Here is a 14,772-nt window from a genome sequence, read left to right as displayed (position 1 = left end):
AGTTTGCGTATTCGATAACGACCCTGCTATAAGCCAGTTAACCGTCAGAAAATTGTGTCAAACAAGTCTTGTAATTTAATGGTCCCTAGCCCACGTCCAGCCTGTTTAAAAATGGTAGTCCTTAACCTCGAGTACGTAGCAAGAATTCGGTCCCTGTTCCACTAACTTTAGTCAATGATTAGTTAGGCTCCGCAAAGCTAACGCAATTAAGTCGTGACAAATAAATGGACTTAAAAAACAAATGCAATGGTAGATATTTGGAAATGATCAAGTGAGCTGTTTTGCATGGACAACTACAGCTTAACAGCTCAATATCAACTCAACTATCGAATGTTGGTTGAAGAACTACTAGGCAATTTTAATCGTTGTAATTTTTGATATATCGATAACGGGCGAGTCTTCTCAGGGGAGCATTCACCTCTTCGGCATTCCAAAAGCTTATGAAGCCTAACATAATTCCTGATTTGATTTAAGCAAAGATTAATGCTCATGCTGATAGTGATTTTAATTCATGATTCATGTTCCTATCGATGAATCCAATTGAGTCGAACAACTGAGCAAATGATTATATACTTTGATAAGCTTCGATTTTTTTTTATTGCACTCTTAGTGGGCATACTTGACCGAATCAATGTAGACTTTATCTGCCACAGTAAATTATTGCGGGAATTTGTCAAGATTACTTCATAGGTGGTATAGATTAAATACTTAGGCATGATTTAGTATAGTAAGTTAAATAATAATAATAAAAATATTAATATCAATGAGACTCCACCCGGTGAGTTCCAGCCGGTTATGTTCCAGTATTGCAGAGATGAGACGTGCAAAGCTCACAGTGATCATCAGAACTTCCAACAACACCGTTGCAGGTTTCTTCTGGGCTCGGACCTAGACGGGTGCATCCACGGCGCACGAGTTGACGATCGTTCACTGAATTTGAGATGTTTGTCGTTAATTTAATTGATCAAAATTAAAAATGGAACTAGCGTTGTCACGCTCTAAGGGGGGAGGCGGGTTAATGTTTCCTCAATTTAGCGTGACATAATAACTGGATATTAGCCCCTTGCTTACCGGTAGATTTCGTCATCACACAGGCATAACCACGATCCGTATCCGTGGCTGGTGCCTCTGAGTCCTCCAAGTGTACCTGTCTAGGGGGCCACAATGTGGTCATGACACCACCTCCTACAGCAGGATTCAAGTGAGTTGCAGCATTCCAACCCATACCGGGCCAATATGTGGTCTCTAAGCCACCTCCAGGATTCGAAGTGACCCCATCATTTAACCATGGAGGAATCGTGTTGGGCCAGACCGGAGGTGTTAGGTGGGGATATCCCTGGTTTCCATCTGGGGGATACTGAGGATACTGAGGATACTGAGGATATTGAGGATACTGAGGATATTGAGGATACTGAGGATCCCATGGGTTTAGTGGATACTGTGGGAACCCTGTCGGAGGCGTCAAGAGCGGTGGATACAACGTATAGGCTTTTTCCGGTCCGACGAATCCGCAGGGATGAACTATCGGCTTAGACGAGGAACAATCATCGCATTGGTAGCAAAGCAGCTGGGCGTGAATTGCTGAAAATTGTACGAAGTTATGTATCACAAATTCCATGCTTTACCAGGATCAATTTGACCATTTACCTGTTGCTAGTACAGCAATGACAAGTGTAGTAGTAGCAAGTCTCATACCGATTCACTTCTCGGCAACTTTCCTTTATAATATTCTTTTCCAAATTTCCTGGACAGTTAGTGTATTAACGTTTGCGCCGTTTCTGCTTGGACTGATGGCAAATTGATCGGGCGGTCCGGTTTTATTCACTGACTTTGGCACATCATCTTATCAGAAAATCTGCTGACTTCTCGCAAACCGACCAATCGTCTGAGCGTGCATAGACAGCCGAAATTGGTTACTCAGTAGAAACTCGGTTCGTTTATCTGATACTGCAACATCTTCACTTGTGACTATAGTATTGGTACATGTACAATGATTCTGCACAATACAGATTACTTCATTGATGCTTGATCAATGTCAGTTTGGAATGCAGACGTGCGCGGTGGGTTATGATTGGGGAAAATGTAATTCCCCACATAACAACTATGTAAACCAGCTTATTAGTACTCTGGAATGTGGATGACCATGTGGCGATTACAGCAAAATTTACGGAAGGCGTATTATGAAATCGGTATCACTTACGATATTTTTTTTTAATGCAACCAGGACGTCACAATATCAGCTTCAATAGAAAAATTCGATGCGACGTAGAGACTACACGGAAACAAATCCAATCTCCGAAATGAGAAAAATTACTCATGATTTCATGAACATAGCGTATTTTCATGTTATGAAAATACATGAATAATATGCATGATAATATAACGCGAAACACCCGAAAAGGGCCTATCATTGTTGATCGATTCTGTTCCTCGATTTTCTCTTTCGTGAATAATCCGACTGTAAATGCATTTCTCATTGAGTATGTTGTTTCAGGTGCAAGCTAATATCATCTTCTGTCGAACTGTGCTGCGAGCTTAGAGAGAAATTCGTTTATGTTGCCGTGGTAAACCAAAGAGAAAGTCGATGAAGAGAATCGATCAACGAGGAGAGGCCCTTTTCAAATGTTACGCGAGAATCATGAGCTATTTTTGCGTAACGCAGCCTCCCGTAGATTCTGAAAATCATGAATCATCCGAGTTGAAATCATGAGCTCAATCCATGAATTGGACTTTTAGCTTTTAACCAGAACATTTAAAAATAAAAATAAAGCATCTGAACAGACTGAACAGAACCTTGCGATCATTAAACCCATACTTTAACCCAGTGCTGACGAAGGCATGGATCATTCTCATTTGAGAAACGTTATATATCATTCGATTGAGTGTAACCTACACACAAACGGAGGTCTGGTCGACATTCCGGCGAAAAAGCTAAGCCAACCCGACACCAATCTGACTTCTATTAAACCCCAACCCGATGTTGACCCGACATTGACCCGACATAAACTCCGAAATTGACCCGACATTAACACGACATTGGGTCGACATCGACCTTAAATTAGCCTTACATTGATCCGACATCGGGTCGACATGTCTGTTCGGGACCATTTTCCTAAATTTCTTCCATACTCCACTGTCGTATATCAAATGATACTGAGTGACTCAATTGACAGTGACAATGAGCTTCGAATGAGAAAGGGGCTCTTCAAAGTATGGTCATGTGAGAATTCGTTTACACAGAATTGATTGAATGGTTGTAGTGGTTCATCTTCAATCAAATGATATGAAAATTTACAGCACTGCTTTAACCACTAGACTGTCAGTACTTGTTTAAGATGGAAGACAAAAGGCGTATAAGAAATAACTATGTAGTGCGTTTTATGAACTCGGTATGCCAGGTACGTGTAACGTTTGGTAGCGGTCATGATTCCGCTGCATTATGAAATTATGAATTTCCAACACGAAATCATGAATAATTGTCATGATTTCATGGGATGGCAAGTTTTTTTCATTTCATGATTTGTTATTCATGATAATGGAAGCCGATTTGTTCCCGTGTACTAGCTTTCTTTTCTTTTGAAGTCGAACAGCTTCGCATCATTCTAGCACCTCAATGGGCGTCTAAAAAAATCAATTATTTATTTCTCTTCCTCCCGTCGCTTCATTCGTGCTTCGGTGATGCTGACGAGTGAAAGAGCGCTCGACTATAATCTGTTCGTCTTTCGCAAAACACATCAACCGAGTTTTCATGCCGTAGGTATATGACGGAAAAAGAAAATATATGTTTAAAGCCATTCTCACATGGAAACGCTAGAAGATTAAACGCAATATGTTTTCCATCCACCTATTTATCGTTTTTTTTTTAAGAAACGGGACATAACACATTCAATAATTTGAAAGATCAGGTGACAGAGTGTGGGTGAAAGGAATTGAAAACCAAATTGAGGTCTCGTTTCGACTCGAAAATCGAGGTTACTTTCATTGAAAGGGGTGAGCAAAACAAAGACGAGATTTTCGTTTCACGCTGATAGGCTACCTAAGTGTTATTGAAATGCTGCGTTAAACACGTTGCATGAAAGAAAACAAACTCGAGTTCGTGTTAGAGCTTCGGAAATGTAGAGCCCTGATTACAACTGTACATCAAGTTCGTCTTCTGAGCTATCTGATACTTAACTCAACCAATTGTTCAAGTTCGTCTAAGAAAACTATCAGCGGCTTTTCTCATTAACTTACGATCAACAAAAACGACACAATAGCTGTCAAAATGAATAGACAAGAACCACATCAATCTCCCAAAGGGCATTATCCAACACAGCATGTCGAGACTAGTAAGATATCAACGATGGAGTAATCAGTTCGCATCGTACTCTCTTGCCATGCGGATCTATTTGCTTTTTGCTGAAGGAAGTGTTACTACTATCTAAAGCTACAACAAATTCAAACAGCACTTTTCAGTGCTCAATAAACCTGTAAATGTTCTAACTTATTTGACTCTTATTCCTCTTAGATCACTGTTTGGACCCTACCCGAGGTAATCCTGCTTGGAAATCGACTTGGATAAACGTTTCACTGCTGCCATGGCGCCTAAGCGCAAAAGAAAAGAGCAATCTCTTGATCCCCCTTCAGATGAAATTAATTTGACCAATCAATTGGATTTGCTCAAGGATGATGAGAATGATCCATTATCCAGGAAAAATTCTAGAAAAACTATCTGACATGATTACTGATATGCTAAAAACTAACTCCATGTTTGATGCTATTTAAACTGGAGTAAAATTTGCGAACAAAATCGTCATGATTTTGAAATTCAGTATTGGATTTTAAATCATTAAATGTTTTGAATTGGAATGCTCGATCTCTTAAAGATAATGAAGACGAGGTATTTAACTTTTTGAGAGTTCATAAAGTGCATTTTGCCGTTATAACTGAAACCCCGAGTAGCACATTTCCATCACAATAAGTTGCAGCAACTTGTTTATGACTGATTTAAGTTGTATAGAAGTTGCTTCAACCGAGTTGTGACAAGCGTGCTACTAGGGACGTTCCTTAAACCTGACCACAAATTATCTCATTTATCGAAATGATCGTCTTGGTGGACCTTGTGGTGGTTCATAAACGAATCAAATCTTCATTTGAAACCAAAGTTTTTGAAACTTTGTGAGTTTCTGTTGAAACAAAATTTGGACAGCTTACGAGCTGCCTTTTTGCCATTCCAATGCGTAGGCCAGCAAAAGAATTTTCTCAAGGGTGACCTTCAGAAACATACCTGTCATAGGTCTAATTTCTTCATTATTGGTGATTTTAATGCAAAACACCGCTCATGGAACAATGCTCAAAGCAATTCCAATGGTAATATTCTGTTTAATGATTGTTCTGCAGGTTATTACACTATTCAATATCCAAACAGCCCAACATGCTATTCTTCAGCAAGAAATCCTTCAACTATTGATTTGGTCTTAACTGATTCATGTCAACTTTCTAGCCAACTGGTTACCCATGCTGACTTAGGTTCTGATCACCTTCCAGTAACTTTTGAAATATCCCAAGAAATATTTTCTAATCCCAACAGCTCAACTTTCAATTACCATAGAGCTGATTGGGAGCAATATCGAACATTTATGGAATATAACTTCGATCCAAATAAAGATGAAATTACTTATGCTCTTGAATCTCTGACTACTTCTATAGTTGAAGCAAGAGCTGCCTCAGTTCCAAAATGCGAGGTTAAATTCGATTCAATTATAATAGACGACGATCTTCAGCTCTTGATTCGTCTTAAAAATGTCCGTAGGAGACAATATCAAAGAAAAACCCGATCCTGCCATGAAAGTTATTTGGCGGGATTTGCAAAAACAAATTAAAAAGCAATTCTCTGCCCTATGGAACGCAATTTTTGAAAACAATGTTTCTAAATTAGACCCGAGTTCCAAACCCTTTGGTAAACTCACAACATAATTGAAAAAAAAACCTCAAAAACCTATTCCAGCGCTTAAATAAGGTGGTAAAATGTTGAACACAAATTCGGAAAAAGTGTAGAAATTTGCTAAGCAATTCGAGAGTTCCCATAATTTCAGTTTGGGTCTTACTAGTCCTTTTGAGAGTCAGGTTGTTTGGGATTATCTGAATATTTTCACTCGGAAAAATATTTTTGACAATTCCTGGGGGACTGATTTAGACGAATTAAGGTCTATAGCTAAAAAGTTTCAAAATATGAAAGCCCAGGTTATGATGAAATATACTATGTACTCATTAAAAAAAACTCCCAGATAGTACCTTGTATTTCTTGGTAAAATTATATATTGAGCAGATGTTTCCATATGGCCTACTTTCCTGATAAGGGGCTTACCTTAGCTCAGTCGGTAAAGGCGCAGCTACAAAGCAAGACCATGCTGGAGGTGGCTGGGTTCGATTCCCGGTCCGGTCTAGTAATTTTTCGGGTTGGAAAATTTCTCGACTTCCCTGGGCATAGAAGTATGATTGGACTTGCTTGCCACACAATCATTTCAATGCAAAAATGGTACAGAATGGCATCGAAAGCTTTCAATTAATAACTGTGGAAGTGCATCTAGAACACTAAGTTGAGAGCACGCAATAAGCTAATATGCGATATACAATAAGCTTGAAATGCGAAGAAGAAGAAGAAGAAGAAGAAGAAGAAGAAGAAGAAGAAGAAGAAGAAGAAGAAGAAGAAGAAGAAGATACTTTCCTGATAAATAGAAAAAAGCAAAAGTTGTTCCAATTTTGAAGCCGGATAAAAATCCAGCTGAAGCTTCTAGCTACCGTCCAATAAGTTTGCTTCCTTCAATGAGTAACAGTTTCGGGCCATGAGCATCTCTTAAGAGTTACCAATTTAATTCGTTCAAACAAATCTGAAGCCTACTCAACTGGAGTTGCTCTTCTAGGCATTGAAAAAGCATTCGATAGTGTTTGGCATGAAGGTTTGATTGCTAAATTGAAAAAGTTTAATTTTCTGCTGGTAAATTATCAAAATTCCAAATCTAAACGACTACCTGTTAGAGCAGAAGTTCCTCAGGGTAGCATTCTTGGGCCTATATTTTATAATATTTTCATTTCTGACTTCCCTGATTTGCTTCAGGGTTACCACAAATCTTTGTTCGCCGATGACACAGGCATTTCTGCTAAAGGAAGAAGTCTTCGTGTCATTTGTAGCTTTGAAAAAGTTTTTCTTGAAAACACCTCAGTAACGACATCTCTCGGCCTTCTCGCGGAAAACAAGCTTGCTCGCTAACTCGCAAACAATATTGCATAAAAGTTATATAGAATGCATAGAAACGTCAAAATGATCCGATGCCAGCGCTGCGACGAGTAGTTCGCGGAACTGATAATCAAATCAAACGTTAAATGCGTGAACGAAGATACACAATGAGGTGTTACGTCTGTTTGTCTGTGACTCTACGATAAACGAATGAATCAAGTTCAAAAATCTTGTTTTAAAGAAATGACTGTTAAATCCTAAATATTTACATCTCTTTTGTATTGATATTCATTGAAATTGAATAAAAGCATTAATATATGTGAATGCAGTTAGTTTTAAGCGTCTTGAAATTTTTCCCGGGATCGCGGTAAATCCCGGGATTTTGAAAAAAAAAATCCTGAATCCCGGGATGCTTTAAAACCGGGGAAACAGCACCCTTTAGTTAATTTAACAAGCGACAACAATGTCACCAGATTTTGTAGAATTGTAAACCGCACAACGTGTTATCAGTGGGGTCGTAAATCTAGCAGATTATCTGCGCCATCATAAGAAATAATTAAACGGGTCGCACGAGTCATAAGACTCTTAGCCTATGATATCAACAAAATAAAAAAATAAAATCCATTTTGATTGGATTTTCAGTCTAGATTTCTGGAAATTATATGATAAGTTTGCACTAAATATTGAGGCGGGCTTAAGCAGTATTTACAGAGTGGCTACTGAACCGGGAAAACCGGGAGAACAGGCAATTAGATCGGAATCGAAAACAGCCGGGAATACTAGGAAATAACCGGGAAATGGTTTGTAATTGATCTAATTCTGCTAATAAAAATTCCAAAACATCCCGAATGTTTTTCACCTACAATGTCCTTAGTGACAGTGCTGATATATGCCATCAGGTTTGTGACGTTTGAACGCTTCTTTAAAAATCTGTGTTGGAATTCAGAACACAATGGTTGAACAGCTGCATACACCTTGTACCGCGCAAAATGCGGCTATCGGTTTATCGTCTCCTGAACGTTCCCTGGCTCGATAAATGGACGGTTCAAGTGCCACCTCTGGGGAGGACCGTTCGTCGAGTCTGTTTGCCCGGCTAGAAACCCGACCTCAGGGCGGGTTTGTACAATCAGAACCAAACAATTAATTTCAGAACAAATCAGTAGACTCAAACGGTACGATGGATCGAGATCTCCACAAGAAGAGGTCACCTCAATCGCGACAAGAGAATGGTTTATGCTACCGCACACTATATCTGAAGGCACTTTTTTGCAGCATTCATGTACCTCAGTTTTTGCTTCACAGGATGTTAGTACTGATCCTAACAAACAAATCTGTGATGGTTTTAAAATATTTCATCTTGGGTTTTTTTTTTGAGAAAGAGTGTTTTGAACTTTGCAACGCCGATTATGAAGGCGTATATGAACTATTGCCGATACCAAACTATTACGAATTGAACAAATGCAGTCAAGCAAGGCTCAAAAGTTGATTGAATTAATCCAAATGGCATTAAAGAGTTCTCTTTGACTCGCAAGTAAGATCCGTATTGATTATGACGACTTTGCACAAAATCAATTAATATTTGTTGCTAGAACAACTTCTTGTTTAATTTCTCTTCCCTCATAAGAGTAAAAGAGAAAGAAACGAGCAGGACAATCCAAGACAGCCACGTCATCATAGTAGGCATTGATTTTTGTGTTGATTTTTTTGTAGATGTGTCGTGTAGAAAATCTGGAAAAATTAAAAAAATCTCACAAAGAAAATAGAGAATTCGCTTGTTGTGCTTCGGAAAAGCGACTTCGTAAAAAAAATTACGCCGCTTTAGTAGCGACGATCGTCGAAAGATTTTTATCGGAGCTCAATATCGTACTCAGTAGATAGCGAAGCTGGCGTTTGCAATGCTGAGGGGTGGAAAATTTGCTTGGATTTTTAAAAATAAATAGAGATGTTTGACTCAACGGTGAAATCGAAAATAAATTCTGGCTACCATGACCAATTTGTTTGAAAAACGTTTAACCGATAATACCCACAATACTCTCTGTTTGCCATTATGTACCTGATACTCGCTACGTTTCCAGCCAAATTCCTTCATCACATTTTCCTGCATCATCACTCATCAGACCACTGGGATGCATACCTGCAAGCCTCATGGAAGCCCCTAATCCTCTCATTGCAGTTTTTTATGAAAAGCTGTACGAAATTTTTATCGAGCATGTACCTCGGAAAAGGCGACCCATTACCTCAGTTTTTAGCAAACCATGGTGGACTACCGAGCTGGGACATCTCCGGAATAATCTCAGGAAATCACGCAAACGGTTCTTCTTAACAAGGACTGATAGCGACAAAGTTAACCTCCGCGAAGTGAAAACGTCGTACAAGGAACTTCTTTTCTCGTCGTATAGAAACTATGTATCGGGAATTGAATCTTGTTTGAAACAAAACCCTGTTTCTTTCTGGGATTTTGTTAGGAAACAGAAATCTTCCACCCGGATTCCATGTAACGTTCATTACGACGGAACTCATGCTTGCACCAACGCTGAAGCTGCTGACCTGTTTGCGACGTTCTTCGAGAGTGTGTTCACTAATGTGTCACCTGTACTTCGACATGGCAGCTTTGCCCATATGACTACACATAACATCACGCTTCCTGTTCTCCAGTTTTCTTCAGAGGAAATTCAAAACTCTTGAAGATGTTGAAACGACGGCATTCCTCCACTGTTATTGAAAAAAATGTTCGTCCACACCGTTCAACCGTTCGCTGCAGGACAGGACTTTTCCAACTGCGTGGAAAACGGCATCGATAGTACCAATCCATAAATCTGGCAGCTGTAATCGCGTGGATAATTATCGTGGGGTGTCTAAACTTTGCTGCCTAAGCAAGGTTTTGGAAAAGTTGGTCCACAAGGTCTTGTATAATGCCTCTTCCTCGATTATCTCGGAGAGCCAGCACGGGTTCATGAAACATCGGTCTACAACAACAAAGCTGATGTGTTACGTCACCAAACTGTCTCGTGAAATTGAACAAAGAAGGCAAGTAGACGCGGTGTATATTGATTTTGCTAAAGCGTTCGATACTGTACCGCACATTCTAGTCACTGATAAAATGAGGCACATAGGATTCCCCGATTGGATAACAGAGTGGCTTTTGTCGTACTTATCGAATCGAAATGCTTATGTGGTTGTTAACTCTGGACGATCCCATTCATTCAACATCATGTCTGGTGTACCGCAAGGTAGCGTTCTCGGTCCTCTAATCTTCAACATTTTTATTAACGACCTGTGCATATTACTTTTATCATTCAAACTTTCCTTTGCCGATGATCTCAAAGTGTATAGCATCATTGCCTCGTCTTTAGACTGTGACGCTTTGCAGGAGGATATAAACGTCATGTTTATCTGGTGCGGTGACAACGGCATGCGCGTTAACAGCAAGAAGTGCAAGATAATATCTTTCACTCGCTGTATCGGTCAAACTCACCATCAGTACTATATGGACGCAGAGACACACGAACGGGTAAATTCGATCTGCGATCACCATCGATTCAAAGCTGAGGTTTAACGATCATGTAGGGATTATATCAGCCAAAGCTTTTTCAGTATTAGGATTCATCCGTCGACACGTTTCTGACTTCACCGATGTATATGCTCTAAAAACACTCTACTGTTCGTTGGTGCGCAGTATCCTGGAGTAAGCTGCACCAGTTTGGGCGCCTTATTACGTAACACAGATTCTGACGATCGAACGTGTGCAGAAAAGGTTCATAAGATTCACTCTTCGTCAACTTCCTTGGAACGATCCAGAAAATCTTCCTTCCTATGTCGATCGATGCCAGCTGATTAAACTCAAACCTCTTTCTGCCAGGTGAGTCAACATGCAACGCTTGTTTGTTTTTGACCTCATCAAAGGATCCATCGATTGTCCTGCACTTCTCGAACAGATTCCACTGAATGCTCCACCCAGACGCTTCCGCCACTCGCCACTCCTAGCGGTTCCTTATCATAGGACAAACTACGGCCATAATAATCCATTCGACTCGTGTCTTCGAGCATTCAATGACGTTAGCGATGAGTTCGATTTGAATTTGTCTAAAAATGTGTTTAGTAATAGGATTAAAGATAAGGTTTATGTTTAATTATAAGTTATTCAGTCTGTACGACTAAGTCGAAGATGGTGTAATAAAATAAAAAAAAATAAAAAAAATACATAAATACAGGAATGAAACCCACACGAGGTTAGCTACTCTTGCCCAGTAAGTTTATGTAGCCCTCATCTTGAATTATTACAGAATTGCTAGAGCTTTTTGCAGTTCCCATATTTTGTCTAAGGAAACTTTCAGGAAGGTTCAGGGACTTTCTAGGAAACTCCGCGAACTATAGGGAATTGTAATGAATTTTAGGAAAGTTATGAAAACTTTAAAGACGCTCCTCCAAAAAATCAGAGCAACTTTCAGAAAAGCTCATTGAACTTCAGGGAAGTTATACAATTTTCAGGAAAAATTTTCAAACTTTAAAGATGTGTTGAATTTCAGGGACGCTTTGTGAGCTTCCGGCGAGTTCAATGTCCTCCTGGTATGTTTTACGAAAATAAAAGAGTTTAGAGTGCTATAGCAACATTATATGAATTTTAATGATGCTCTGCAAAAAGTTCTTCAAACACCAGGGATTTTTTGCAACGGCGCCGGTGGTGTAGTGGTAAGCGTGATTACCTCTCACCCCAGCAGGCCTGGGTTCAATCCCAGTCGGCGCCGCCGGGATGTTCTGAGGCATAACATCTCTGATCACGCCTTCCTTCGGATGGGAAGTAAAGCCGTTGGTCCCCGGTTCATGAGTTGATGGGTCGATAGGTAGGGTCCAGGTGTGGGAGCTGCCTTCCTGGCACGTCGGTAGCATTGGTGCTCAGCACGGAAAACAAGATCGACGGAAAAAACAAAAAAAAAAAAAACCAAAAAAGGGATTTTTTGCAAACTTTAGGATGTTCTGTGAATTACAGGGAAAATTTACTAACATTAGAAAGTACTGTGAACTTTAAAAAAAAAATCAGTTAAATCCAGGAAAAAATGACAAACTTCAAATAAGTTCTAAGATCAAAGTTTGAAGAATTTCACCGAAGTTCAACGAAATCAAGGAAAAACTTCTTCTATAAGCTGTCTCATCGGGTCGTTGGTGGAACAACTTCCACTCCATGTCTTAGAAAACAGGCATAATAGAGAGAATTTCTGTCTCTTTTACGCTTGCCTTATGAAATGTGATCAACGGCATGAACAGGGTGGAAGGGCGTAAAAAATGAGAGTTCGCCACCTAAAAAATAGCGTGATTACAGCTCACGCATGTTACATCGCCGTTTACCGGTATAAACAATCAGTTTATGAAAATTGAGGTTCACAAATATCCAAAAGAAAGATGTTAACAAGAAGTTCAAACCACACACTTAATAATAACTATTTTTACACGAGACGTAATCCATCTTTGACGTTTATCATGGAACGTAAACAATGTAAAATTAACTGTTCCCAAAACGAAACATACGTAAATCTACGAAAAGTACGATTGATTGAATTTATTTCCTCGTTTCTTTCAACTAATTCTTATGACATTTGGGCCGCTTGCATGTGTCGGACTCAGGACACGGACATTTACATGACTTTCTGGTAGTGTGCATTTTGACTGTCGAGTTGTGCGGGTTTGTAGGAATTTGCAAATCATGCCTGACGCAGGTTTCTCCCGGGAAACGTCATACATGTAGTGAAAACCGGAAACTTCAGAATCTCTCCGAATTGGCTGACGAAATTAAGGATCATTTTGTTGCCAAAAGCATAAGAGCAGCGTTTCTCAATCTATGGGTTGCGACCCATCAGTGGGGCGCAGGCTACCCTCAGGTGGGTCGCAAAATTTCAAATTGTTGAACATAGGTTTTTTAACTGGCATGTAGAATAAATCTGATTTTAAAATTAAGCAGGGGCAATAAATTTAACCGCCATTTTGGCATAATACAGCCAGTTTGGAAAGTCTAGGCCATTTTGACTTATTTAGACCATTTTTGGGTGTTATAGGGCCATTTAAACGTGTCATGATTATTATAGGAGTTGGCATTTTCAGGCTGTTAATAAGATTTTTTGACCAATTTTGCTTTTATGATGCAATTCTCGGTCGTTTTAATCTTGTTTAGCGATTGTGAGGCTTTGTTGGTGTTTTGACGTTTCTAAGCCATTTTAGCGTTTTGTGGCGTTTTTCGCGTTTTATAGCCTTTATTTGTGGCTTATTTTTTTTTTATAATCAATCAAGTATGTTTTGACTCGGTTTGATAACATCGTTATGATGTATTTTTTTTTGAAATACATTGACCTTTCTACAGCTCGATATTCAAGGGACCATCGAGCTATAGAATAAAAATCTCATACAAAACCGCTATTACAGTAGCCATGAAATTAATGTTTACTATGGTTCTATAACTCAATATCGAGTTAGTGGACATCGAGTTGTGGAGAGTTGACTGTAGTTTTAATACGGTTTTTTTATGCTACTCATGCGTTTAGATAGGTCTTTCAGAGTCTTCAGATGATGTTTGGAAGGTTTTACCGATTTATCAAAAGCCTAATCATGAAAAATCTTGCAGAAAAGCTGTCGCACGGCATGTATTGGTGTAAAAACGCAATTGACCCCTGCTAAAGGCCCTCGGGGGTATCCCGTGATTGCAAGAGCGGCCAATGTGGTCAATGATTCATTTGAAGTTTATGGAAAGGCTATTCTTGAAAAACCATGAAGAATGAGCTGTTGTACGGCATGTTTTGGTGTAAAAATGCAATTGTCCCCTGCTCCAGGTTCCCCCGGGGGCATACTGGATGTTCCGAGAGTGGCCAATGTGGTCAATGATGCATTTAAATTTTATCGAAAGTCTATTGACGAGAAACCATGAAGAAAGAGCTGTCGCACGGCATGTTTTGAGTGATTAAATGATCTGCCCGGCATTCAGAACCCTCCACCAGAACCGATTCCAGGGAAATTGTCATATCTCGGTTGATTATAGGCCGATTTTAGTTCTTGGCATATAATTTGCTTAAGAAATGGTTCTTCTTTCGTTGTATTTACTAAAAATATACATATTTAACCAGGATCATATATAATTTTTTTCCAAAAATTTAGCGCGTTAGACAAGTCCTCTGGAAACCCGGAATATCTCCGGTATCCAGTGACCAGGATTATTTTCATGGCTATACCGTAGAACAATATTAGTTTTCCAGTCAAATGTTCTTGGAAGATTTAAAATCGGATCATATTTGACGAAGTTTCAACACTCCAAAGTTGACCAAAAATTTACCTATCCTAGTTATTTTGAGTAACCCCTGTAGATGTAATGCGCGTTTCTGTGATGAATACAAATTTAATTAAGTGGAATTAAATGGTATAGACTTTCTCTATCTGCTCTTGCAAAGCTATGATTGGTTGTTTCGCGCTAGTGGTAATAATTCGTGCACAGAAAAATGTCGAGTGGTATTTCGGTTACAAACACCCTTGGTTTCCTTTTTCCGGACAATGCTGCGCAGCCAAAACTGGCTGAGATG

General features: G+C 39.4%; 1 protein-coding gene across 1 annotated transcript; it reads right to left on the bottom strand.

Moving 5' to 3' along the window:
* Positions 1–736: 736 nt before the first annotated feature.
* LOC135696997 (uncharacterized) lies at positions 737–1,720 on the bottom strand. The gene is made up of 3 exons (XM_065216541.1): positions 1,648–1,720; positions 1,413–1,581; positions 737–932 (listed from the first exon to the last, which is right to left on the bottom strand). Exons 1-3 carry the CDS (start codon positions 1,691–1,693, stop codon positions 794–796), a joined length of 354 nt encoding a protein of 117 aa, XP_065072613.1. The 5' UTR covers positions 1,694–1,720; the 3' UTR covers positions 737–793.
* Between the last annotated feature and the right edge of the window lie 13,052 nt (positions 1,721–14,772).

The sequence above is a fragment of the Ochlerotatus camptorhynchus genome, unplaced genomic scaffold (assembly GCF_037179485.1).
Source record: "Ochlerotatus camptorhynchus isolate MF236.1 unplaced genomic scaffold, CSIRO-AGI_Acam_v1.1 ptg000064l, whole genome shotgun sequence".
In the NCBI taxonomy this organism is placed as follows: domain Eukaryota; kingdom Metazoa; phylum Arthropoda; class Insecta; order Diptera; family Culicidae; genus Ochlerotatus; species Ochlerotatus camptorhynchus.
The sequence above is the reverse complement of the archived record's forward strand: the minus strand, read 5'-3'. Positions and strand labels throughout refer to the sequence as shown.

Excerpts from the sequence above, each read along its gene's own strand:
- LOC135696997 (XM_065216541.1), bottom strand. The coding sequence starts at position 1,693 with ATGAGACTTGCTACTACTACACTTGTCATTGCTGTACTAGCAACAG. Across the intron at positions 1,582-1,647 it reads CATTGCTGTACTAGCAACAG|CAATTCACGCCCAGCTGCTT; the intron begins GTAAATGGTCAA and ends TACAATTTTCAG. Across the intron at positions 933-1,412 it reads CTAAACCCATGGGATCCTCA|AGTGAACGATCGTCAACTCG; the intron begins GTATCCTCAATA and ends CATCTCAAATTC.